Source organism: Labeo rohita, chromosome 11 (genome assembly GCF_022985175.1).
Source record: "Labeo rohita strain BAU-BD-2019 chromosome 11, IGBB_LRoh.1.0, whole genome shotgun sequence".
Classification (NCBI taxonomy): domain Eukaryota; kingdom Metazoa; phylum Chordata; class Actinopteri; order Cypriniformes; family Cyprinidae; genus Labeo; species Labeo rohita.
This window is the reverse complement of record NC_066879.1, coordinates 24,430,658-24,457,381: the sequence shown is the minus strand read 5'-3', so window position 1 is coordinate 24,457,381 and position 26,724 is coordinate 24,430,658. Positions and strand designations below refer to the sequence as shown.

General features: G+C 36.2%; 1 protein-coding gene across 2 annotated transcripts; it reads right to left on the bottom strand.

Annotated features, from left to right (window-relative positions):
- Nucleotides 1-35: 35 nt before the first annotated feature.
- efcc1 (EF-hand and coiled-coil domain containing 1) lies at nt 36-26,630 on the bottom strand. 2 transcript variants are annotated; one of them, XM_051122015.1, is made up of 8 exons: nt 25,621-26,630; nt 22,435-22,850; nt 10,849-10,997; nt 7,269-7,404; nt 6,952-7,117; nt 4,517-4,675; nt 3,660-3,729; nt 36-512 (listed from the first exon to the last, which is right to left on the bottom strand). In XM_051122015.1, exons 1-8 carry the CDS (start codon nt 26,383-26,385, stop codon nt 376-378), a joined length of 1,998 nt encoding a protein of 665 aa, XP_050977972.1. In that variant the 5' UTR covers nt 26,386-26,630; the 3' UTR covers nt 36-375. The 2 variants fall into 2 exon arrangements, with proteins under 2 accessions (XP_050977972.1, XP_050977973.1); XM_051122016.1 differs by having other exon boundaries at nt 4,586-4,675.
- Between the last annotated feature and the right edge of the window lie 94 nt (nt 26,631-26,724).

The window sequence follows — 26,724 nt, the reverse complement described above, 5'->3', positions numbered from 1 at the left end:
AAGTTAACATCCGTAATATGCATCTAGTATAGATGTTTTCCCTTGAGCTAATGTTGATATATTGAGCTTTACATATTCTATACCTGAGAGTTTCTTTGTGATCAGGCAGTTGAGTACCACATAAAATAGCCGTGATGAACACTGTTGTATAATGAAGATAATACTGACCAACAATGTATGACACTGCAAAATGAAAATCTTTAAAAGTAGCTTAAGATGAGTCACATCTTATTTCCTTATAAACGATAATGCGCTAAATGATTTACACAACTATACACAGAAATATAAACACAAAGACATACATGGCTAATTTTGGTCCCATTTTCCAAATCTGTGTTTCTGTGGCGTCCTTTGACCATTAGGTGGCAGCAATGTCTAGCAGGAGATGAGCAGCGAGTTGGTGAGCGACTGGTGACTCTGTGCTCTCTCTATCGTCTCGCCATTAGAGAGGATCTCACACGCAGCCAGTTCATGACAAAGAGCATTGAGCACCTCCAGGATATGTGCTTTCCCTACAAATCAGAGCAGGTAGATGTATGGAAGGGTTAATCCACTATACAGTCAATATTTTAAAGGAGTAGTTTGCTTCTAGAACAAAAAGTTACAGGTAATGTCATCCAAGATGTTTGTGCCTTTCTTTCTTCAGTCGTAAAGAAATTATGTTTTTTGAGGAAAACATTTCAGGATGAGGATTTTTATCTTCATACGGTGGACTTCAATTGTGCCTGCGAGTTTGAACGTTCAAAATGCAGCTTAAAAGGACTCTAAATGATCCCAGCCAAGAAATAAGGGTCTTATCTAGCAAAACGATTTGTCATTTTCTAAAAAAAAAAAAATAAAAAAAGAAATATACTTTTATATATACTCATCACATCCCTATTTTTAACCTCAAATGCTCATCCTGTCTAGCTCTGCCATGTGCATGTGTGCTCTGTGTAAATACAGTTAGGGTACGTCAAAAAACTCCCATCTCATTTTGTCCTCCAACTTTAAAATCGTCCTACATCACTGCAGAAGTACCAACCCATTGTTTACAAGTGAACATGAAAGGAAGGTCAAATGCCCGTTACAAAAGAAAAGGTAAAATAGCGACGTAGGATGATTTAGAAGTTGGAGGAGAAAATAGGATGCAAGTTTTTCGACATACCCTAACTATATTGACCCGGATTACACAGAGTACACATGTGCAGAGCTAGACTAGATGAGCATTTGAGGTTAAAAAGTATATAAATTTTTTTTTCTTTTTTTTTGACAACGTTTCACTAGATAAGACCCTTATTCCTTGGCTGGGATTGTTTAGAGCCCTTTGAAGCTGCACTGAAACTGCATTTTGGATGTTCAAACTCGTCCACTATATGGAGATAATTCCTGAAATGTTTTCCTCAAAAGACATAATTTCTTTACGACTGAGGAAAGAAAGGCATGAACATCTTGGATGACAACGGGGTGAGTACATTGCTCTGGAAGTGAACTACTCATTTAATTCCATCATTATACTGTACACTGGGGTCCAAAAGTCTGAGACCAGTAGTGAAAATGCTTCTATTTTGCATTTTTTTTTCTAAGAAACATTATGATGATAAGCTAAAAATTAGGGCTGTGATAATAAATAAATGAATTGCTATTAGTGGATCGATTCTTGAATGCATGGCATGTTTCTCTGGAATTGATTCTGAGCTTTGTTTTCAACAGCAGATGGTGCTCTAATCTAGTTTTTAACCGCACACTCAAATGCTCAGAAAGAAGTGCACTAAAAAGTAATTGTATTCGAAGCTAGAGTAATGTAAACACAGCCCACTGTGAACACACTTGTCACTTCAACCTTTTTGAACTTTATGAATGATTTTTTAGGTTTAAATGTTTGTTAAAATGGTCATTGTATGCAAAATTCACTTTTACATGTTTTTTAATATAAGTAATATCCCCTTTTTCAAATCAGGCCATTCTCTGATTCTTGGCTGTGTGACATCACACCAACCAAGGTAGTTGATTGACACGGCTGTCTTACCTTAGACCCGCCCTGAGTGAGCTGTGACCAGTCCACCATTGTTGCAATGCCAGAGCAGGGACGCATACAATAATGTCACCTAAGTGACTGAGGTGTTCTGTTGTTGGATATAATAATGAACATAGTAATCATAATTTACTCCCGTTTACTATTTTGGCTTTTGAAGGGAATGCGCCTCCCGATCTGCATAAATGCATCTATGTTAGCATTCATCATTAGCGATCTTCATTAAGATCCTAAAGAATCATATCAACTTGTGGAAAATCGGCATCCGATGACCCCTAGAGTACAGCTGTTTCTAAAGCATACACTGCCATCTGCTGTTAAAAACTAAGCTCAGAACTGATTTGAGAGAGAATCACGATGCATTCGGAAGATCTCAGAATCGATGCAGAATCACTTTTCGATTCATGTCACATTTATTTATTTTCACAGCCCTACTAAAAATTAGTTGGAAGTTCACATAAAAAAAAAAACAAAAAACAAAAAAGTGTTTATTTTAGTATCAGAGATAAGTATGTTTTTTTTTTACTAATATCTTACATATTTCTTATATTCCAAATTCATTTTGATTTTAGTTAAAGTTATAGTAATTTTTTGTGTTTTTGTCATTTTATTTATTTTTATTTTAAATATCTGTATAGTTTTTAATCAACTTCTATTTTAGTTTTAGTTATTTTAGTACATAAAATTAAACTAAATAAAAACAAGATTTTTTTTTTTTGGTGAATTTTTTTTAGATTTTATTTTTATTTCAAATTATGAATATACACACACACTTAGTGATTTGAGAAAAAAATCCATATTTTTTTTGCACGAACATCAAAAATGATCAATGTCACAAATTTGAGATTAGTGACCTGCAAAAAAAGCATAAAATCTGTCTTACATAATTTACTAATTTTACATTTTTTTGCTTTACTTTTTACCAAAATCCCAAAACTTATTTCAGTCTTAAAAAATAAATAAATAAATACTACAATAAAATAAATAATAAATTCCAGCTTTTTAAAGTGATCTTTTACTTAAATTTTACATTTTTAAACCAACATTTTACACTATTTTAGAAGTTTGTATTCTTATATTCCAATTTCATTTTAATTTGAATTCAAGTTTATTTTTATTTTAAATATCTGCATAGTTTTTTTTATTAACTTTTATTTTAGTTTTAGTTATTTTTTTTTACATCAAGTTAAACAAAATAAAAACTTTAAATATTTCCTTGGCAAGTAGGTAAATTGTTTTTATATATATATATATATATATATATATATATATATATATATATATATATATATATATATATATATATATGGTGATTTGAGGAAAATAAATAAATTTTGCGCACAAACATCAAGAATGATCAATGTCACAAACTTGAGTTTGATTAGTGACCTACAAACGAGAAGAAAATTACATAATTACATAATTTACTAATTTTACTTTCTTTGGTTTTGTTTTTTCAAAATTAAAAACTTATTTCCATCTTAATTAAATTTAATTAAAATTACCCAGCTTTTTGGTTTCAGACTTTTGTAGCACATTGTATATATAATGTCTCTGCCACATTTTCACTGCATACCCGGCCTGTTAAACAGTGAAAGTTTTATAAGAGCAAAGCTAGCAAGTTAAAAGTTACAGTGTCTCTTACCATGCTGAGGATCACTGCAGGACTCCAACGTGCTGAGCAAAATCTTTCCTAAAGATCTTCTCGAGACATTCTACAATAAAAACAAGAAAATGTAACACCATACATGTTAATAAATCACAATTAGATGTCATTCAATAAATGCAATGAATTAATTAAATTAATAATATATGTGACCCTGGACCATAAAACCAGTCATAAGTGTCAATTTTTCAAAATTGAGCTTTATACATCATCTGAAAGCTGAATAAATAAGCTTTCCATCGATGTATGGTTTGTTAGGATAGAACAATATTTGGCTGAGATACAACTATTTCAGTATGTGGAATCTGAGGGTGCAAAAAAATCAAAATATTGAGAAAATCACCTTTAAAGTTTTCCAAATTAAGTTCTTTGCAATGCATATTACTAATCAAACATTAAGTTTTGATATATCTACAGTAGGAAATTTACAAACTATCTTCATGGAACATGATCTTTACTTAATTTCCTAATGATTTTTGGCATAAAAGAAAAATCTATAATTTTGACCCCTAAAATGTATTTTTGGCTATTGCTACAAATTTACCCCAGCGACTTAAGACTGGTTTTGTGGTCCAGGGTCACATATTACATTAAAACGTATATCAAAATGCATATATTTATTAGAAATGTATTAATGACATATATCATTTCCTAAATAATTTAAAAATATTAAAATGGCAAAATACTTAATAATGAAAATGTAATTGACTTCCTAAATAAAGTTGATATTATTTTAGGATCATCAGCAAATCCAACGTGCTTGATGAACACTCATCTATGTGGCTTGAAAGCGTTTACAGTAGCGTCACTGAGCCGACAAGTCTCTAGAGACTGACCAGCTCTCGCAGCTGCTGCAGAAGCTGTAGCACATCCATCAGTTTCTCCTCCACCAGAGACAGACGCACCCGCTCCGTCTCCAGCATCTGCAGCTCCAGGTGAAGCAGCTCCGTCTCCTCGGCCTTCTGCTGAAGCTCCTGGACCAGGGCGTCCCTCATCTGCAAACACACGACACTTACCGGTGACCTTGCGCAGATTTAAACGCTAACGCTTCAGCACACAATGAATTTCAGGTTAGGAGAATCTTTGCCAGATGTGCCGATAGCCCATAATTCAGCCGAGACGCATAATTTCTCCGACAGAAATAGTTCAGATATGCTTGTTTTTGGCCTGTCTGACCATATGTCAAAAATCCACATCTGCCGCCTGGGCTCGCGTTAAACTGGTTATGCCCGGATCCGTCGAGCATGGTTTTTTCCATAAATGTGTGTGGGGCCTTTTTAAAAACACTAGCAACATAGTTCACGTCTGGTGCATTGCAGCTGAGCGGTTTCTAACAGCTCAATGTAGATGTAACTGTGGAAGGCCTGGAGGTTTATTCCTGCGGTCATCTGATTGGCTGTTCGCACAGACACACACGCGGCTGGTTGCTTGGGTGGGAGAGTAAGTGAGAGCTGTGGCTTTTCTTTGAAGCCTGTCGTTCTCATAACAACCGAGCAGTAGGCGAGCGCCTTGTAATCTAATTTTACACCCCTGCACTCGAAAGCAACCATGAATGTAGAAGTAAAACACAACCCAAAGTCCTGTTCGGGTGACGTAAGGCGTTTAAAAGAGCAGCAGCAGCAGCCAAAGTTTATTTGGATGAACTCGTGCCCTCGCATATGAAAATGTCTCATTAGTATTTGAAATCTTTGATACGGGTTTTAACTGCTGGGTTACTATGTGTGTTTGTGTTTGCTTTTCTTTGGAGCTGAATGCGGTTCTGTTCTTCAGCTGTTCATGTCCTCCAGCTCAGATTTTGTTTGTTGCTATGGCAGTGCTCATAATAGCAAAATGAATCCAAATATTTAGTTTTTACATCAATACGTTGCTGTCTATGCAGGGTCAGAAAGCTCTTGGATTTCATCAAAAATATCTTCATTTGTGTTCTGAAGATGAACCAGGGTCTTACAGGTTTGGAACGACATGAGGGTGAGTAATTAATGACAGAATTTTCATTTTTAGGTGAACTATCACTTTAAAGTGTTAAATATATCATGTTATTGCACAAGCTGGAAAAAACCCATCAGTTGAATCAGGGCTCTACGCTTAATTTTCTTTTTACGAGCACTTGTGCTCCTAACTTAAGAAATTTAGGAGCACAGTCAAAATTTTAGGATCACCTTATAATCAATAATCAAAACATCTGATCAAAAATTAGGTGATATTTGTCTCCTTAAAGTGATTCACAGGAGAATTTTGTTTTTACTTTTGTGATGGCATTTTTCTGACTTTATTAAAAGTATGTCGTCTTTTATGTCAAATTTTAAAAAAATATATATATTTTTAAGCTTTTTAAAATTTCTAATTAAAACAACAGAATAAGAACAAGTAGAATAAGAATAAGTTAGCAATCAAATGAAATCAGTATTAACTAAATTAATTTGTACTAGAACGCAAAAGTGGCTTGTAGGTGTATTTTCATATGTTTAATGAGGATCAGAGGTGGCATGCGTGCAATCAAATTCATAAATTCATGTTGAGATTAATATTTTAAATAACATTTTGAATACAGAAATTTTAAATGATTTAAATAACTGAAAAGATACTTTAAAAAAACTAAATCTGCGGCAAGCCACTGATTTAATCACTGATTTAATTACTGAATATAATTTATTTGATTCGTTCGAACGGCTGATTCATTTAGGAATAAAGTAAGTGACTGTCTTTATGAATGGGAAATTGAATCATTGGCTCACTAGATTCATTTAAAAATGTACGTTCATTCATAAAACACCGCTGTGTTTAAATGAAGATGCGCAGCAGCTCAGTTGTGACTTGTTTCAGACTATTTTTGATGACGAAATAGAGCAAAATCAGGTTATACTGTTATAGCCAGATAATGTAAGTCACTTAATATTAACTTCTTGTTTATTTAACTGTTGTATTAAATCAATATCTCATTTACAAACTCCCTAAAAAAACATTAAAAGCTGTCACTCATCTCAGTTCATCGCGATCTCACAAAGTTCCATTATAATCAACGAAGCTCTCCACACTGCACAAAAAAATCTCTTATTTACACTCTTTCTACACTTTGTTTATGAAAGGATTTGTGAGATATGTCCATGATACATTACACAACGTTGCAAAAACATGAAGAAACCTTTGAAGCTCCTCTCAGCGCAAACACAAATATGCTGATCGGGTCACTGGCACATGGTGCTCCTAAATATTTTTTCACAGTCGCAGTAGTTTTCAGTCGCACTGTAGAGCCCTGTAAATGCAGTCATACCTGGTCAGTGCCCATCTCTGCCCTCTTGGCCTGATTCTCTTTCAGTTCTAGTTGTTTATTGAGTCGTATGACCCTCTCCAGCAGCTCTAGCACAGCCGTCTGACTCTCCTCTGTGCGAGAGTCTCCGAAATGAGACAGCAGCTTCTTCACTGCTTTCTCATCACACCTGAGAGCACACAGAAACACATGAGGCAGTATGTTTCCCTATAAGCCATGTATTCATTCCTGTCATGTTTGGATTCGTTTGACTTTCAGAGTATAGCCATAAAGGGCATTTGTGAACGCAGTGAGTGATACGGTTAGTAGCGGATGTGTACCTGTCTCCACAGCAGGACAGTCTGGTGAGGATTCGCTTCACCTCGTCCACTTGTCTCTGTTGCTCCCCGGTCCATCTTTCTTCCTCTTCATCAGACGCCGCCTGACCCTCCACCGAACGGAAAAGCTGCTCCTCCACTACATGAACATAGAGCACAAACATGGATGACATTTCTTGAAGCAACATATCAAAATAAAATTGAATTTTGTTAGTGTAACCTAATAATACATAACTTTTTTACTTGAGTAAGCAAGTTCTTTTAGATTTTACCACATGAGGTATATATACGGGTCAATATGATTTTTTACATGTTTTTGAAATAAGTCACATGCTTACCAAGGCTTCAATAATCAACAAAACAGTAATACTGTGAAATATTATCACAATTTAAAAGTGGTCATGATACGAGAAACCAAATTTCTCTTGATCTTTTGACATACACTACCGTTCAAAAGTATAGGGTCAGTACATTTTTATTGTTTCTTTTTTTTTTTTTTAAGAAATTAATACTTTTATTCACCAAGGATGTATTAAGTTAATAATTAAAAGTTTATTAAAAGTTAATAATAAATCATTTACATTGTTATAAAATATTTATATTTTGAATAAACACTGTACTTTTTAAACTTGTTATTCATGAAAGAATCCTGAAAAAAAAAAAAAAAAAAAAATCACAGGTTCCAAAAAATATTTGGCAGCACAACTGTTGATATTATCCAACATTGATCATTCTAATAATAAATCTGCATATTAGAATGATTTCTGAAGGATCATGTGACACTTAAGACTGGAGTAACAGCTGATAAAAATTCAGCTTTTCATCACAGGAATAAATTCTATTTTGAAGTATGTTAAAATAAAAAACATTATTTTATATTGTAAAAACATTTTGCAATATTACTGTTTTTTTTCTATATTTTTAATCAAATAAATGCAGCCTTGATGAGCATAAGAGACTTCTTTAAAGACTATTACAAGTCTTACTGACCCCAAACTTTTGAACGGTAGGGTATAAGAGGTCTTTGTATGGTTAATACTTGCAATCTTGCAAGTTTCATAACTTAAAATGTCCTTACCATTAATCAGTGTTAATTTCATTGACATAATTTTCATCAGCACTTTTTCACTGACGAAAATGAGACGATAAAGAAACTAAAACTCGTTTTTAATGACAATCTAACGAAAATCTATTGACATTTTCATCAACGAATGAAATTTAGGAGCACAGTCAAAATTTCTGGAGCACCTTATAATCAATAATCAAAAATCTGATGAAAAATTAGCCTTCCCAGGTGAGGTGATATTTGTCTCCTTAAAGTGATTCACAGGGGAATTTTGTTTTTTTACTTTTATAATGGCATTTTTCTAACTTTATTAAAAGTATGTCGTCTTTTATGTCAAATTTGTAAAAATATATATTTTTAAGCTTTTTAAAATTTCACAGTCAAAATTTCTGGAGCACCTTATAATCAATAATCATTTTCATCAGTGAATGAAATTTAGGAGCACCTTATAACGAGACGAAAATGTTAGGGAGGGATGAATCTGCTGCATGGTCAGTAGGTTAGATGTGCACATTTAAACCGCAACATAACCTATCGAAAATGTCAATATCTGGGAGTAAGAGAAGAGCAGATATGTGTATAAATTTGACGACGCAAAACTCAATTCGGTCCGGTTTACGAGCGCAGACACTGAAACAGCGCCTTTCACACACTCTTCTCGTCACATGAATGGAGAAATACACACAAAAAAAGTCGAATTGTCTGTTTTGACGAGTATTCATGTAAACACACTCGGTTACATAGGTGAACGTAAGCAGTAGAGAGAATATTGGACGTGTATCAGTATATACTGCATCCGTGCATTCGGTTTTAAAGGGACCGCAGCCTAATTTAGTTGCTATTGTCTGTGTGGTATTGATGTTAAATCAAGCAACAAAAGAAAGGGAAAAATCACTCACTGCTCTTGATTGAATCATTTTAGTAGATTAATCTAAATTTATATACAGAAATAAATACGTCTGCTTGATAAAATAAAGAATGTGGTAACAAAATGGTTTAATATATAACCATTGGTGTTTAATTGAAAAGAAGACCATGTTCTTGTTTCTTTGAGAAGTAGTTTCATTTAATTTTAATATAAAGGCATGTTGCATGTCACAGCAGTTAAAACTGTCTATTGTGTTAAAACCTTAATATCAAACCTATAGTTAGTTTGGTATTTTTAGAGAAATGCTTAAATGCATTACACTGTAACTAAACCCATTAGATTTTAAAATCTTATATTTAGTCGACTAAAACTAAAAACAATTCGGATAATTAAAATATGACTAAAACTAAATGGCATTTTAGTCAAAAGACTATGACTAAGACTAATAAGTCATTTGCATAAACATTGCCTTCAGAGCAAGACATCGACGAATAGTCTTCTTTTCATCATAGGCCCCGCCCACTGCCGTTCAGTCGCATCGCATCAAAAGCAAGTAGAAATTACAATCACTGCTGCTATCTTGCCTACACTAGATAGCGTATACAGATGCGTGTTCGCTTTCTGACACAGTCCAAGCGCTTCAGTGTCTCGCCAATAGGACAAATGAAGTGAAAGAACGTTTGCGTTGACACATTTGGATTAAACAGCTCGTTCACGTCTTTGTACAAATGTCAGAAGGATCCCAGAGTAAGGAACAAGTGGGTGGATGGTTTATTTTAATGGCATCCTGGATCGTGTCTGAGGATTGTTCAGAGGATTTTTGTAAACGAGGCATGGTGTCGTCAAGAGTTCACAAAGAAACATTTGTTGAAAGATGAGGCGGTACTAGATCTGACTGCAGCTGCATCACAAACTGTAAGTAAGTTATTTCATAATCCCTTGTACGGAAATGAACGTTTTATGATCATGTTTCTAAAACACTCACATGAGTGAGGGGGTGCTGATACTGTTTCCTATGCATTGACGTTAGCCAATCATAAAAGTGGCTGATTACTGACAAGCCTTTAAGGACACACCCCTTAAAACAGGTCGTTTTAGACAGAGGGTCAGAATAAGGGTTAAAAATAAAAATTTTTCCACAATATCTATTTGTTTTTGTGTGCAAAAAATGTTATTAACATTATAAGTAAACCCATGAATAAATAAAAAAAATCCATGCCATGACCCCTTTAAACTACTGCCAAAGTTTCCGTGTTTAGTGTCACATGATCTATCAGAAGTCATTTTAATATGCATTTCTTATTATTCTAATTTCAAAAGAACAGCATTTATTTAAAATATAAATCTTTTGCAACATTATAATACATCTTATTGATCTATTTAATGTATTCTTACTAAATAAAAGTATTAATTTCTTTAAAAAATCTTGCTGACCTCAAAGTTGTTTTAGGTTATCCAGCAAATTTTTTCTCTTTCTTTCTGCGCAGTTTATAGACATGAATCTGCAATATTGCACTTTTTAGTACTGCCTGTAATATCTTGGAAAACGGTGTTCAAAAGTGATTCTGAAAATGCAAGTATCAACTATTTACAAGTTGCATGCCAACAGAGTCTCAAAAAGGGTTGAGTAACATCAATATTTGTCTTACTAGTGTCAGGCACAGTCTCTGCACGTCCCGTTGGCGAGCGTCGATCCTGCTCTGTGTCTAGGCAACAGCGTGGCGCAGTCTGACTGGCCCCATTATACCGTCTGTCTGGTTTGTTGATGAATGGAACCGATGTTTTAGACACCTCAGATCTGTGAAGTGAAAAACAGGTCAGAGGAGATCAGATGTTAATGGGTAATTCTGGCTTAGGACAATCTTATAACATAACACTAGCAATAAACCGCTTAGGCTTCACTTAAATTGCAACAATTAGCATTTATTAGTTTATTTAAGCATTATTTTAAAGTACAGACGTTTGAACATATATAGCACGACACATAATTTCCACATCTTTATTTAACAAAGACGCCAAGTAATATGATCAATGTAATACTTTCACCAGCTCTTGATTAGTGAAGGTGGCTGTGGGTAATTGAAGCCAGGCGTGTGACATAATATTCATCAAAGTGAAAAGAAAGATTAAAGATCGTGAAAACTATACATAACTAGACCCTAAAAACAGAGTATGCACTATGATGAATGTTAAACATATGGCTGACGTCATTTACGTCAGTGCATATCTGAAGCCAGGTATTAAAAGTACATTATTTCACTTTAAAATAAACATATATTGAGCATCTTCAGTTTTGTCAAGACAGCTATAAGTGAATGCAATCGATTATGTTTCTGTCATTTCAACACAGCCGTTTCTCTAAGCTTTGTGACAGAAGAAATGCAATAGGGGGCTTTCATGAATCAAAGAATAAATGTTTCCAGATGACAATGTCTTGCCTGCAGAAGAGAGGAAAAAAAAGGCTGCAGAAATCCATTTGCTCCAGCATGAATCCCAGAGAGTGAAAAAAGGGAAAAGAATTTGAAGCCGGGTGCACTCATGCATATATCCTGCTGCCATGAGGAACCCTTCAGTGCAGAGCGGCCATAAATATAGGCCGTATGAGCCTACAAAATCATCCCTCGGCACACTACGCTTTTGCTTCTGAGCGGTACGTACAGTTTAAGGTCAATATTTGGAATCCACATTGTCAGATGAGGGAGCGCAGGGTGTTTGAGAAAGGGGGGGTGGCTCGGTTAAAGGTGGGTTTGGGGCTCTATGATGACCTACAGCTGCCGAGGGAGAGCACCAGGGAGACCCTAAACAGGCCTGTCATGGTTGCTATAGGAACCCACTGACATAAGTAAGATATTATGGTCTAGGCGCGGTGTCTAATTGACAGGGATGTTGGAGTTTGTGTTAAAGAATGTGTACTTTACTAAAAGAAACTACAGTTTTAACATATTAACACTACTGTTCAAAAGATAACTTTGTGCCTCTGAGAAAGCAGGACAATGTACTGTATGCCACATTTGTTTAACGTCAATATCAGTCTTGTAGAAGCGATTCGAGTTGTGTTTGACTAATACCGCCGACAGGATCTGCTTTCTGTCTTCATGACTGAGAATAACAAATGAAGATGAGCTTCTGAAAAGACTCAGCGAACCAGCGTCTGTAGAAATGGAGAGACGAGCACACACTGAGAGCAGTTAAAGAAGCTCTCTAGACACCTGAATTCACTCCAGACATTTGGAAAAAGTCTCAATATGAGATCCAGCCATCTTTCTTTTGGCCTCTTCAAACACTGACTGTGAAACAAGTCTGGCCAAAGACAAAGTAGAACGGAACGGTTGCATAAGGGGTTATGAAAATGCAATCAAACTGAAAACACAAGGGTGGAGAAAAGTATTTTCTTCATGTTTTCGTGCATGTCTCTTTAAATGCAAATGAGCTGCTGCTCCCCGCCCCCTTTTCCAGAATAGGGCTGTGCCTTTACAGCTTATAGCTCAGATGCTCTGCTAAAAACATATGCACATACAGACGATATTCCTATCATACGACAGAACTCCTGATTCTGGACAACTTTGCCTTTAGAACCACCGCTGTCATTCAAATCGTTTGTTAAATGACTGAGATGATGTTTACTTTTGCAAACTAGTCCTAGGTTTTTCGCTCAATCTGGAAAAAACACTGCAGTACAATTCTCTGGAATCTCTAGGCCAATAATTAATCAAAAAATGTTAAAATGTACCCTTTGGGAAGCTATAATGGGGTCGCTTAGAAAAGGGGCCTGCCCAAATTTACCCAAAACCCTATAAAGTCTAAAGAAAAACTCAAAACTTCACGAGACTTCACGAGGCATTCTAAACAAGCATGCAAAGTCTCAAGGGGATCAGACCACTAGATCTTCCCATACAATCGATCTCTTGATTCTGAACAGCTTTGCCTCTAGGACAACTGTTGTCTTTGAATGTTTGCCATTATTTAAAAAACATACTGTTGCGAACTACTCCTAGGTTTTACACTCAAAAAAAAAAAAAAAAAAAAAAGACAACAAAAAAAAAAAAAAAAAAACACTGCCGTACAATTCTCTGGACTCTCTGGGTCAATAATTATCAACAAATGGTGAACTTTCCCCTTTGGATAGCTATAACGGGGTCATATAGAAAATGAGCATGGCCAAACATAACCGTAAGCCTATAAACCCTAAACAAAAACTCAAAACTTCAAAAAACTAGGTGAGCTCATGCGTCAGATGATTCTAAAGAAGCATGCACCATAGGTGGCTCCTCATTCTGAACAACTTTGCCTGTAGGACCAGTGCTGTCAATCAAATTGTTCATTAAATATTCAAGATTATTTAAAAAGTCTACTTTTGCAAACTAGTCCAAGGTTTTTCACTCAGTCAAAACCACAGCAGTACAATTCTCTGCACCCTCTAGATCCATATTATACCCCAAAACCTATAAATACTAAACGAAAACTCAAAACTTTATGAAACTGGTTGTACATATGCAATAGATGATTCTAAACAGGCATGTAACATTTAATGAAAATTTGATCATAGGTGGTGCTATAACAGTCATAAATGTTAAATATCCTCAGTATTCTATGGTTAATTGCCTGGATTTGCCAAAAATGCTTTTTTAAATCATTGATTTAGTCTTGAACCCTGATAATCACTGCTTGCATGTATATTGTTTATTTAATTTTTTTTTTAAATAAAATGAATACAAGGATGCATTAAACTAATAAAGTCACATCAAAGTCATTTATAACGTACTAATGCATATTAGTATGATTTCTGAAGGATCATGTGACAACGGATTTTTTATTTTTTGTCAAATATATATATATATATGTGACCCTGGACCACAAAACCAGTCTTAAGTAGCACGGGTATACAGTAGTCAACATTTGAAGTAGATCAAAAAAAGTTCATTGAAGTTGTCCTAAGATAGGAACAGGTATTCTTTTGGGTTTTAGGACAAATTTAACAAAAGGTTTTGATCCACTTCAAATGTTGACTACTATATTGATAGCAATAGCCAACAATAAATTGTATGGGTCAAAATTAATGATTTTCTTACATGCCAAAAAATCATTACGATTTTAAGTAAAGGTCATATCCCATGTAAATTTCCTACCGTAAATATCAAAACTTAATTACTGATTAGTAATATGCATTGCTAAGAACTTCATTTGGACAACTTTAAAGCCAATTTTCTCAATATTTTGATTTTTTTTTGCACTCTCAGATTCCAGATTTTCAAATAGTTGTATCTCGACCAAATATTGTCCTATCCTAACAAACCATACATCATTGGAAAGCTTTTATTCAACTTTCGTCTGATGTATGAATCTCAATTTCCCTCAAAATTGACTTATGACTGGTTTTGTGGTCCAGGGTCACATATAATAAAATACTATCTTAAAAATAGATCCTGGGATACGTTAGCTCAAAGGCCTTGCGATCATTAAATGAAAGGTGTTAAATCAAGATATAAATTAAACTAGACAAGTTTACTACAATCCAGATTCAAACTCACAGCACAGTTCAACATGTCATGAGAATCAAGTGCAACATGAGTATGTGCGCTAACCTCTAGGCCACAGCTCTGACGAAATAAGAGAAATTTAATACGGACTATGTAACATCTCATGCACACTATAGATGCTCAAATGCTGAAACATACTGGTTTTATTTCATAGCGCTCACAAAGAGAGAACAGCGCATATGTCTGGATAAGACAAACACAAAGCCCAAATTTGACAGAACCTCCATCTGGCATACGTTAGCTCTCCCAGCCGCTAATTCCATTCTGTTTGATTCCATCTCCGCTGTCTTCCAAACATCCACCTTATACAAAGCAAACTTACGATTTAGCGAACACTAACAGAAGACACAAGAATGAAACGCCATTTGAGGATGAATTGATATTCTACCACATTTTTTGTGACGCAGGATTATTTGAATTTAAACTCAATGTATAAGGGTTTATGCTTAATATTTACTGGAAACTAGAGCGAAGCTTTGGCCTAAAGGCTTAAAGGTGTCCCAATTTTCTTTTACAGCATCTTAACAACTTATATGAGCTGCACTGAGAACATGCCACATATTGACGCATAGGCTAAAATACTACTTGTGTGTGTTTAAACAGGAAAAAGACAAAAACGTTTTTTTTTTTTTTTTTTTTTTTTAGAAAATTTAGGGCAAGTTACAAAACCAAAACATATGCAAGACAGAACTGTGGCAAAGCCTGTATCTCATTAGTCTGTGTATCACTTTTGGCTACACGTCTCATCTCTTGCCTTGAACGAGGACTCTATTTTGGTGGTCAAGCTGCTAACAATAGGTTTCTATCTTGCGACTATATTTACACTGGACCAGAGTGATGTACTAACGTGGGGCGAGCCCAGCTGTTTGTGGTTTAGACGTGCACTTCCTGTGTTTATTACAGCAGGATCTGAACTTCCAGACCCCCTCTTGCAGCCAGTTTACTTTCAAAGTATTTCAGTGGAATGAAGACTAGAAGGATGAGACAATCGTATATGTTAAACAAGCACATAAATAACAAGATTATATCTGCCCGGATGTTGCGAGGTCCTAAATGCTTATAAAGCAATCGATTTATCTTGAGACTATGAAACAGATGTCCACAATTAAGACTAGGCACATGGTTGGTAACACGATACCTGGTTAAGTAAGACTAGAGAGGCTGAGTCAAACTGGCAGACGTGGACCATGTGTGAATGCACAGACGCTGTTATTCTTCTACTATACGGTGTGAGATTTGGGAAATCACCTGATCTTGCTGGGGGGGGGTTCTGTCTGGAGATTCCAAACGAAACCAGACGGTAATTAATCAGAGTCCAGAATCTTTGTTATTACGAGAGCAGTCCTGGTAAACACAGCTTTGAAGGAGGTTCGCGAAGTGTTTACGCGTCTTCACAAGTCATAAACATGAAACAGACACGTTTGAGAAGAATCCAAATGGACAGATTCAACCTTGTGCGCTATTTCATTTTAGACAAGTCAATGTGTTCGCAAGGAAGTGAAAAAGTTTTCAAGAACGTTTTTCTCACAGCTTGGCCAGTTTATTAGTGCTGAGGTCTGCGGAGCAAGAGTATCAGCTGGCCGAGGGTGGGAAGAGAAGGGGAAATGTTCGTAGCTGTGTTTGAAAGTGGAAGAAAGTCAAGGTCTCTGGCGTTTTTCATTCTGAAAGTTCTTAGGAAATAGTGGAGCAAAAAAATCATCCCGTATAAAGACAACATTTTCACGAGGCCTCATTTTGTTGACATTTCTTTACCTTCTTCAGTCATAATAGAGGGGAATTTTCAAAGGATTGTTCATTCCATCTGTCCAGCCCTGTTATTATGTGTTGAGGTATAACAGGTTACCCGAACACACTGTACATAAGTCGGCCGCACCGCAGCTGAAATAATAGTTCTCTGAATAATAACTGATTATTTTTGAGCGGTTAGATGGCCTTGCGTTTAACATGTCAGTCTCTGTGATGTCAGCACAGACCTGATGATAGATGCAATGCTTTTCACCTGGTATGAATGGAGGGACATAAAGCATGTCTGAAAGCTGAGCGATAAATAGAGTTAGATGGTGAAAATTCATCCCCACTGAACAAACAGCCGAGTGTTTGCTTCTTCCTCCAGATGGCGGCTCTTATCCCCCCCTTCTCTTTGTGTTACTCTTGCACCGTCTGTCTCTTTTGTCCTGAGGTCCGCCTTGCTGCGGTTCTCTTGGGGTCTAGGCTGAGGGCTTCGGTCCATCTTGGATTCGGAGGGACAGAAAAACGCCTCCAGGCAGGACACACACGGATGGTGTGTGTTTTTCATGGAAATGAACTGAACAGATCAGGTCTGTTCCCACCACCTCCCCCAAGAGACCTGGCCTCCATCTAAACCTCTTCCTCTTTCTTTATTAGGGCCAAGAGGGCTTCAGGAAACCTTACACAATATCTGTGAGATCCATACTTGGACTTTGTCTCATTCTGGGTGACTGCAAAGTGTTGAATATGACCGGAAATGGCTCATTAAAAAAGTCTCTCCAAGACCTGCATATCAAAATAATTATTTTCCATTATACTAGCGTTCAAAAGTTTGTGGTCAGTAAGACTTGGAAAAAAAGAGCCTTTTTTAAACTCGTATTGGATTTTTCAAAAACTTATAAAAAGGTCAACAGAACAGCATCTACTGTTGAAGTCAAAAGTTTTCATACACCTTGCAGTATATGAAAAATGTTATTTTACCAAAATAAAAGGGATCATACAAAATACACATTATTTTTTTATTTAAAACTGACCTGAATAAGATATGTCACATAAAAGACATTTACATATAATCCACAAGATAAAATAATAGTTGAATTTATAATAAAAAAAAATGCTGTTTAAAAGTTTACATACACTTGATTCTTATTACTGTGTTGTTACCTGAATGATCCACAGCTGTGTTTTTTGTTTAGTGATAGTTGTTCAGGAGTCCCTTGTTTTTCCTGAACCATTAAACTGTCCACTGTTCTTAAGAAAAATCCTTCAGGTCCCACCAATTCTTTGGTTTTTCAGCATTTTTGTGCATTTGAACCCTTTCCAACAATGACCATATCATTTTGAGATCCATCTTTTCACACTGAGGACAACTAAGAGACTCATATGCAACTATTACAGAAGGTTCAAACACTCACTTATGCTTCAGAAGGAAAAACTATGCATTAAGAGCCGGGGGTGTAAACTTTTGAACGGAATGAGGACGTGTACATTTTTCTTATTTTGGCTAAATATCATATTTTTTTCATTTAGTACTGCCCTCCAGAAGCTACAAAAGATACTTACATGTTCCCCAGAAGACAAAATAAGTTAAATTTACCCTGATCTTTAAATTTAAAAAGTTTTCACCCCCGGCTCTTAATGCATCTTTGTTTTTGTTTTTTTTTTTTCCTTCTGGAGCATCAGTGAGTGTTTGAACCTTCTGTAATAGTTGCATATGAGTCCCTCAGTTGTCTTCAGTGTGAAAAGATGGATCTCAAAATCATACAGTCATTGTTGGAAAGGGTTCAAATACGCAAAAATGCTGAAAAACAAAGAATCTGTGGGACCTGAAGGACTTTAAAAAAAAAACACACACACAGCTCTAGATCATTCAGGTAACAACACAGTATTAATAACCAAGTGTGTCTAAACTTTAGAACGGGGTCATTTTTATAAATTCAACAATTATTTTTCTGGTGTGGACTATATGTAAATGTCTTTTATGTGAAATTATGCTATTCAGGTCAGTACTAAATAAAAACAATTTTATATTGCAAAAATATTCACAATATTGTTGTTTTGACTGTTTTTTTAAGCAAAAAAAAAATGCAGTCTCAGTGAAAAATAAAACACAACGCCAAAAAAATGCAACTGAAAAATAAAAGGATGCACATGAAGAATCTGGAAGGCATAAAATGACCAAACATTCTGTGACAGGGCAAATTTGTGTAACTTCTTTTTCAGAACATCAATGAAGTTGTTAAATAAAATCATAAAACCACATATTATTGTGGTGTGCTGAATCTGGAGAAAATTGTACAACTCAGACGCTTTGATTGGCTCCAGGTTTGAGTTATCACGCATCTTTAAAAAAAATAATTTGACATTAAAACAGTGTCTCTAGAAATACAACATTTCCAAGACCACTACTCCTCTGAGGAAAAAGATAATTTGTTTAACAGACATCCCTTTCATGAGGATAAAGAGTCAAATATGGCTGATTATCATTGTGGCAGATGGGGAGGTTAAAGCGGCAGGTGGGGGAACAGAAGTGAGCTATTAAAATGTGTGATTATTACAAGAACTGCATTAAGGTCTGAACATAAAGGATTTGAAAAATAGCCAGCAGACACACCTCTCTTTTCAGATAAAAGGCATTGCTCTCAGTGTGAATGGGTCAGTCCATGACCCACGGAGCATGACCGGTATCCTCTTCGCCCACTGGCAGCTGCATCAAAAGCTATCCTCCACCGTTTTTTTGTTTTCAGAGAGCTGTGTGCCCATTGGATGCACTCTAGGGACTTTTCAGCACTTGCCCATGGGGTGTTCTGGCCTCAAAGAGAAACCCCTGCTCTGATCTGCCACATACCAGCCAGAGAGCTCTGCACGTGGCTACGACACAAAGCACGTTTACATTTCCCCCCCACAAAAAAGAGCAGCTGAAATACAAGCCTCATGACTGCTACAATTACTTTCACTTTCAACTTTTTAAAAACAATCAGTTCCAGATATTGCTAGGTTCTGGGAACATCAATTTGGTACCAGGTGAAAAGACACAGTGACTAACTGGCATTATAACATTTGCTGTTACCGGAATGGTGTTTAAAATCCTATTAAAACCTGGTAAAATAATAATAATAATAATAATAATAATAATAATAATAAGTAAAAATAAATAAATACAACTATCTATTAAAAAATACACTACCAGTCAAAAGTTTTTGAACAGTATGATTTTTAGTGTTTTTGAAAGAATTGCTCACCAAGCCCTGCATTTAATTCATCCCAAATAAGCAAAAGCAGTAATATTATGAAATATTTTTACCATTTAAAACAACTGTTTTCTATTTGAATATATTTTAAAATGTAATTTATTCCTATGATCAAAGCTAAATTACTACAGTCTTCAGTGTCACATGATCCTTCAGAAATCATTCTAATATGCTGATTTGCTGTTCAAGAAACATTTATTATTATTATTATTATTATTATTATTATTATTATTATTTTCAATATTTAAAACAGTTAAGTAAATTTTTTCAGGATTTTTTGATGAATAGAAAGATCCAAAGATCAGCATTTATCTTAAATAAAAAACTTTTGTAACATTGTACACTATAGCAATCAAACGCTTGGAGTCAGCCTTATTTTATTTTATTTTATTTTATTTTGGGGGAAAGAAAATTAGAAATTAATACTTTTATTTAGCAAGGATGCTTTAAATTGATCAAAAATGATGATAAAGACATTTATAATGTTAAAAAGATTTCTATTTCAGATAAATGCTGTTCTTCTGAAGTTTCTATTCATCAAAAAAAATTGAAAATTTAAAAAAAAAATAATAAAAATAATAATTATTATTATTATTATTTTTCAATCATTACTTGAGTAATGATGCTAAACATTTGAAATCACAAGAATAAATTACATTTTAAAATATATTCAAATAGAAAAGAGTTATTTCGAGTTACTTTGGATCAAACAAATGCAGGGTTGGTGAGCAGAAGAGACTTCTTTTAAAAAAACATTTAAAAATCTTATGCTATTTCTTACTATTATCTAAGCTGAAAACAGTTGTGCTGCATATTTTTGTAGAAACAGTGAGACATTCTTTCAGGATTCTGAAAAAAACAGCATTCATTTGATCAATTTTATGCAGCCTTGCCAAATAAATGTATTATTTTTTCTTAAACTTACTGACGCCCAAGTCTTGAAAATATTAGCGCTTAATATGTGTATCTGAAAGATCACAAAAATTACCCAAAATCTAGCATTTTAGTGTATTATTTGAGTGTGAGAGTCTTATTAGCTTTTATTTTGTTTCAAAATGTCATCTGGCACACTGCAGTCCATCAAAAGATACTATGTCTGGCAAAATGACTTCAATAACTGCATGTAATTTTCTACCATATTTTCTGCAAGTGTGAAGACAGAGTAAATACTGCATTGAGATGTGAGGTCTGTTACTGGTTATGGCTGAATATTAAAATGGCTGAATATTAAAACAGCTGCACAGCCCAAGGAATTATTTACACCCAAATTAATAAGTTTGCAAAGATCACAGCATTTCTGCATAAGATACTCTTCGGCAACATCGCAAATATTTGGTATGGTAGTTTAATGTAAAAACAAACAGGAACTTGCTTTTAAACAGTTTTAAGCAGCATGCCGAGATCTCTAAACTTGTTGAGGGTGGTAGAAGTTGTTGCTAGGATATAGACTGGGAGTGTTCATCCATTATTCTCTAGAGCGGGGAAACTGTTTGAAGATAGATGGGAACTTTCAATCTGTTTAGGTCAGGCCTTGCCGGGCTGAATGGAACTCTCCCCAAATGTGTCAGCTCCATTGTGATCCGGAATGAATTATTTGGCTTAAGAGCATCAATGGAGAGGCCATAGAAAGGCTTTCTGGTAAAGTTCACCACAGACTTCACTTAGATTAGTGCAACTTGAAGGTATAAAAGTGATGTTTCTGTCAGTAAAACCCATATTAGATGTGATGACCACCTCATTCATTCTAAATGCAGAAATGTATAACGAAATATATCTCTAAAAATGAGAAAACACTTTTACCCAGACTTGCAGTAAATCCACTTTCATCAGGATTGCCAGGAATGCCGTTCCAACATTAGCATCCAAGAAATATGTAAACACTGATGACGTTAAGCCTGTTTCTAAATGTAAATTAAATGGTTGCACACTAGGAAAGTTCAATGACAGCCCAAGTATAAAACCCAAACTACGAAATGAGTGGCTTCCAGCAGTAGCTGTGCATAATTTCAGCTAACCAAAATGGGAGCCCATTTGCCACACACGTTGACAACTAAACGAACCCAAACAAAACAAGGTCTGCTCTCGAGAAGCTGAACCACATCAAGCCAACCTAAATAGCATGTATGTTGGCACACTTTTGCACAGTCAGAGCCAGCAAGTTTTGGCAGGAGCCATTTTAACCCAGTGAAATCTCAGTTCACTCTGAGTCAATATCGAATCTACATTATGTAATAATCAGACTGTTTACTGCTTTCAATCTGGTTTAGATGACAATAATGCATTAACCTCTAGCAGAGATGTGCTGTGGTCTCGTTAAAATCCAGATGCCAACAAAATCAAACTGTCGTTTTTCATTTTTCACTGTCAGCTTCATAAAACGGAGAGTTATATTTCTGTAATACCTTTGTTGTAGCTAAGGTCAGCATCCTCATTTGTTAGGATAATTGCCAAAATGTCATGTTTTGACAGAGTCTTTTACATTTACATCAGTGAAATCCCCAGAAACAGATGCCAAACTGTGGTAACTGAGGGTAATTTCTTCTTTATGTTTCATGATTGCTGAAGGAAGCTATCCCGGTGTAAAAACAGATTACCTCACCATTAAAATCATCTGTGGGAATACATGATCTCTAGTTAGGCCTACTGAACGAGCACTGCATAAACAGCGTTTCAGTAAATAAAGTGTTACGTATTTCACTTGTCACAGTGTCACACTAACCTGTAGAACAGAAGCTCCATCTCTAGCTGCTTAATGTGTCTCTGCAGAACAGGCACATGACTGGCTTTGTTTTCCAGTTCCTTCACTTTCTTGAGGCCACTGAGCACAGCTTGTCTGGCTTCCTCCACTCTTTTCCTCATCTCAACCTGCTCCTTCTTTAGAGTCCTGTTACATTCCTCCAGCAACAGCATGGTCTCACGTGATACTCGCAGCTCATGCTCCAGCTTCTGGTTGAAGAGCATGGCCTCCTCGATCTGCCCATCCCGGGAACTCCGGATGTACTCCACTTCTCTCAGGAAACTTTGGATGTCCTTCAGGTTTCCAGAAATGCTGGGTTTCTGGGCGGTTCTCCTTTGGTGGGCGATGAAACAGCCACCCTCTGGTTTATGTTTCGAGTGGCTTTTCCACAGGCCGACCTATGATACACAGAAACATGTCAGTAGAATATTATATCCCTTATGAAAAGTCTAATACACATTTTTTTTGTTAAAGCATGTAAGAGGTCTTTGTACTATTAAAACATCCTGCAAGTTTCATAGCTTAAAGGGGTCATCGGATGCCCATTTTCCACAAGTTGATATGATTCTTCAGGGTCTCAATAAAAAGTCTATAATATACTTTGGCTAAAAATTCTCAATGGTTGTGTAAAACAACACCCTTTTTACCTTGCCAAAATAAGCTCTGCAAAAATAATCTCATTCTGGTTGAGGCTACTTTAAATGCAAATGAGCTCTGCTCGCCCCGCCCCTCTCTTCTCTCTGTGGAGAGACGAGTCTGTTTACTTTAGCCGCATTTAGCTGCGTTTAGCCGCTAAACTTGCTAACTAGCACATTTTTAGGAAAGGTGTGACGGAACACTGACAGGCATCTGAGAATGGCTTGATTTGAAAAATGGAATATTATTTTTACAGATTAAATAAAAAACACTGCATGGATTTTTATCATTATAGGGTAGATTTGTACATACACTGCCAACACACATTAACGTTCAAACAACATGTAAAAGTGAACTTAGCATCCGATGACCCCTTTAAAACGTCCTCCTCATTATAAACAAAGCATTTATTTAATCAAGCTCCAAAAATTACTCGTTTGGATCTGAGGTGCAAGATGACATCACTCGGGCACAAACATTCGCATAAACACTGCCTCCAGAGCAAGCTATCAACAAATAGTCTTCTTCTCACCATAGGCCCCGCCCACTGCTGTTCAGTCGTTTAACGGCTGACCCTTGTTTATGCTGAATGCGAGTGTCACATTGCATCAAAAACAAATAGAAATTACATCTGGATACAGCATACAGATGTGCGTTTGTTTTCTGACACAGTCCGCGTACTTGAGTCTGTCGTCAATGGGACAAATGGAGTAAAAGAACGTTCGCTTTGACGCATTTGGTTTAAACAGCTCGTTTGCGTCTTTGTACAGATATCCCAGCGTAAGAAACAAATGGATAGTTTATTAATAATAGCATCCCGGATCGTGTCTGAGGATTGATTAGAGCATTTTGTTGAACAGTTGAAACAAGGCACAGCATCATGGAGAGTTCACAAAGATACATTTGTTGAAAGATGAAGCGGTACTAGATCTGACTGCAGCCGCATCACAAACGGTAAGTAAATGATTTTATAATGCTATGTCTGGAAATGACCTTTTTTTATCATGTTGTCAAAACAATCACATGCAATATTGAGGGGGTGAGGCATTGATACTGTTTCCTATGGAATTACATTAGCCAATCATAACAGAATAGTCATCTTCTCAATTTAGGCCCCGCCCACTGGCATTCAATTGCTTAAAGGCTGACACACAAAAGTGAGTGTAGTGACGTGTCGCGTCAAAAGCTAATAGAAATTACAATCAGTGCCAACACAGTCCATATGCTTCCGTCTGTTAACATTTGTTAAAAGATGAAGCGGTACTAGATCTGACTGCAGCTGCGTCAAAAAATGGTAAATGTTTAGCAAATGATTACATAATGCTACGTCTGGAAATCACCTTTTTATCATCTTTTCAAAAGACGCACATGCAATTGTGAGGGGGTGGGGCACTGATACTGTTTCCTATGGAATTACGTTAGCCAATCATAACAGAATAGTCATCTTCTCAACTTAGGCCCCGCCCACTGGCATTCAATTGCTTAAAGGCTGACACACAAAAGTGAGTGTAGTGACGTGTCGCGTCAAAAGCTAATAGAAATTACAATCACTGCCGATATCTTGTCTACACTGGATACAGTATATGCTTCCGTCTGTCGTCAATAGGACAGTTGGAGTGAAATTACATTCGCTTTGACGCATTTATTTTAAACAGCTCGTTCGCGTCTTTGTACAGGTATCAGAAGGATCCCAACGTAAGGAACAAATGGATAGTTTATTAATAATGGTATTCCAGATCATGTCTGCGGATTGATCGGAGCATTTTGTTTTGTAAACGAGGCACAGCGTCATGGAAAGTTCACAAAGAAACATTTGTTAATAGATGAAGCGGTACTAGATCTGACTGCAGCTGCATCAAAAAAAACGGTAAATGTTTAGTAAATGATTACATAATGCTATGTCTGGAAATTACTTTTTTATTATCTTTTCAAAAGACTCACATGCAATAGTGAGGGGGTGGGGCACTGATACTGTTTCCTATGCAATGCTGCTAGCCAATCATAACAGTGGCTGATTACTAACAAGCCTTAAAGGACACGCCCCTTAAAACAGGTTGTTTTAGACAGAGGGTCAGAATGAGTGTTGAAAATCACTGTTTTTTTTTAATGCAAAAAAAAACTTTATAACATTAGAAGTAAACCTCAAGGAACATTTTAAAATAATTTAAAAATTCATGTCATGACTCCTTAAAAACTACGGTACTGCAAAACCGTGGTTTAACATTATTTAACTACAGTAATTTGTAGTAAAACCATCTTCTTAAGGGTATGGAAGGCATATAGACCACTGCCACTTATTACCAGCATAAATTAACGTTGTCACAGAGTATTTGAAATTATAACTAACGTTAACACTCAAGTCTTTAAAACGTCTTTAAGATGCGGGTTTACGAACTGATTTCGTTAAAACTGCCTATATTCACACGCTAACTCGATCTAATAATCTAGTAGACCTCATTCAGAGAATATTGTTGTTTGATTTCCCTAAGTTATTATTAGAATAAATCACTTGTATGAAGGTTATCACTGTACCTGTAGGGCCAGCGAGCGAGCATCACTGCTTTGAAGAGCCGCTCGCATGTCCTCCACCAACTCCCTGAGACTTGCATTTTCCTCCTCAAGTTTGGCTATCCTGTCCTCAGCCTCCTCGAGGGCGACGATTTCCTCGTAGCACTCCCTGGTGCAGGACCCCAGCTGCCTACAACCTGATGCGTGTCTATCCAGAGTGGGAGAAGAAGGCTCTCCGCTTTCTCGCTTATTACTGGTACCCAACGAGAGCAGCTTGTCGCGCCGCCTCAAGGGGCTCCTGAGTCTGATCTGCGTCTCTATGTGCTCCGAGTCCTTCCCAACCAACAACCTCCCGTTTTCATACTGGCATCCCGCTTTGGTGCTGAAATAGCCGCAGAGCTTTGCGTGAAACTGCCTGAAGCTGAACTCTTTGGGTAGATTATCCAGTATCCCTGCGCACTCCTCCAGATCACTCTCTTTATTGAGTCCTAAAATCTCGCAAAGAATGTTAAAATCCTCGGCTGGTATTTTTCCATCTCCCTGACAGTCTAGGTGATGAAATATCTCTTGGAGGTATTGATCCAGCCCGGTTGCGAGAACTATAATTTCGTTTTCCACTCCACGGTCTAGTCCGTAATGATACGCCAGAGTGCTCACTATCCATTGTGTCCTGCGCGCTGGTCGGCTGTATGGATCGCATGCGTCCGACTTTTCCATGCTTTTTCCCTCACAAGAATTCCATTTATAGCGTCTAAATGGATTAATGGATTCAACAGATCCTCTAAGCATACAAACAGCATACCAAGTTCATGTCATCTGAACACCAGACCGCCCCACTCTTGTAGTAGAAACTCTCGCACTGTGCGCTTGGGGGCGTTGCTGTAAAGGGAGCACTGCCCACAAAAACTCAACTGCTGAGGGGAAAAAAAACTTTTGAAAAGAACCTAACAATTTGAGAGACATTATGGTGGTATACAGGATATTTCATACATATACTGATCATGTAATGATATAATGTATAACATTCTTTAAAAAAAAAACGCCCACTAAAATCTACTTTGCAAACTAAAATATACTGGTATATACAGGTAGTAAATATGTAAATCAAAGTTAATCAGAATTAAAAAT

What these genes read in the sequence shown, in the direction of transcription:
- efcc1 (XM_051122015.1), bottom strand. Translation starts at nt 26,385, where the DNA reads ATGCTTAGAGGATCTGTTGAATCCATTAATCCATTTAGACGCTATAAA. An exon ending in ATGGAGCTTCTGTTCTACAG is followed by an intron (nt 10,998 to 22,434) that starts GTTAGTGTGACA and finishes TTCACTTCACAG; the next exon opens with ATCTGAGGTGTCTAAAACAT. An exon ending in CAGAGATGGGCACTGACCAG is followed by an intron (nt 4,676 to 6,951) that starts GTATGACTGCAT and finishes GTGTGTTTGCAG; the next exon opens with ATGAGGGACGCCCTGGTCCA.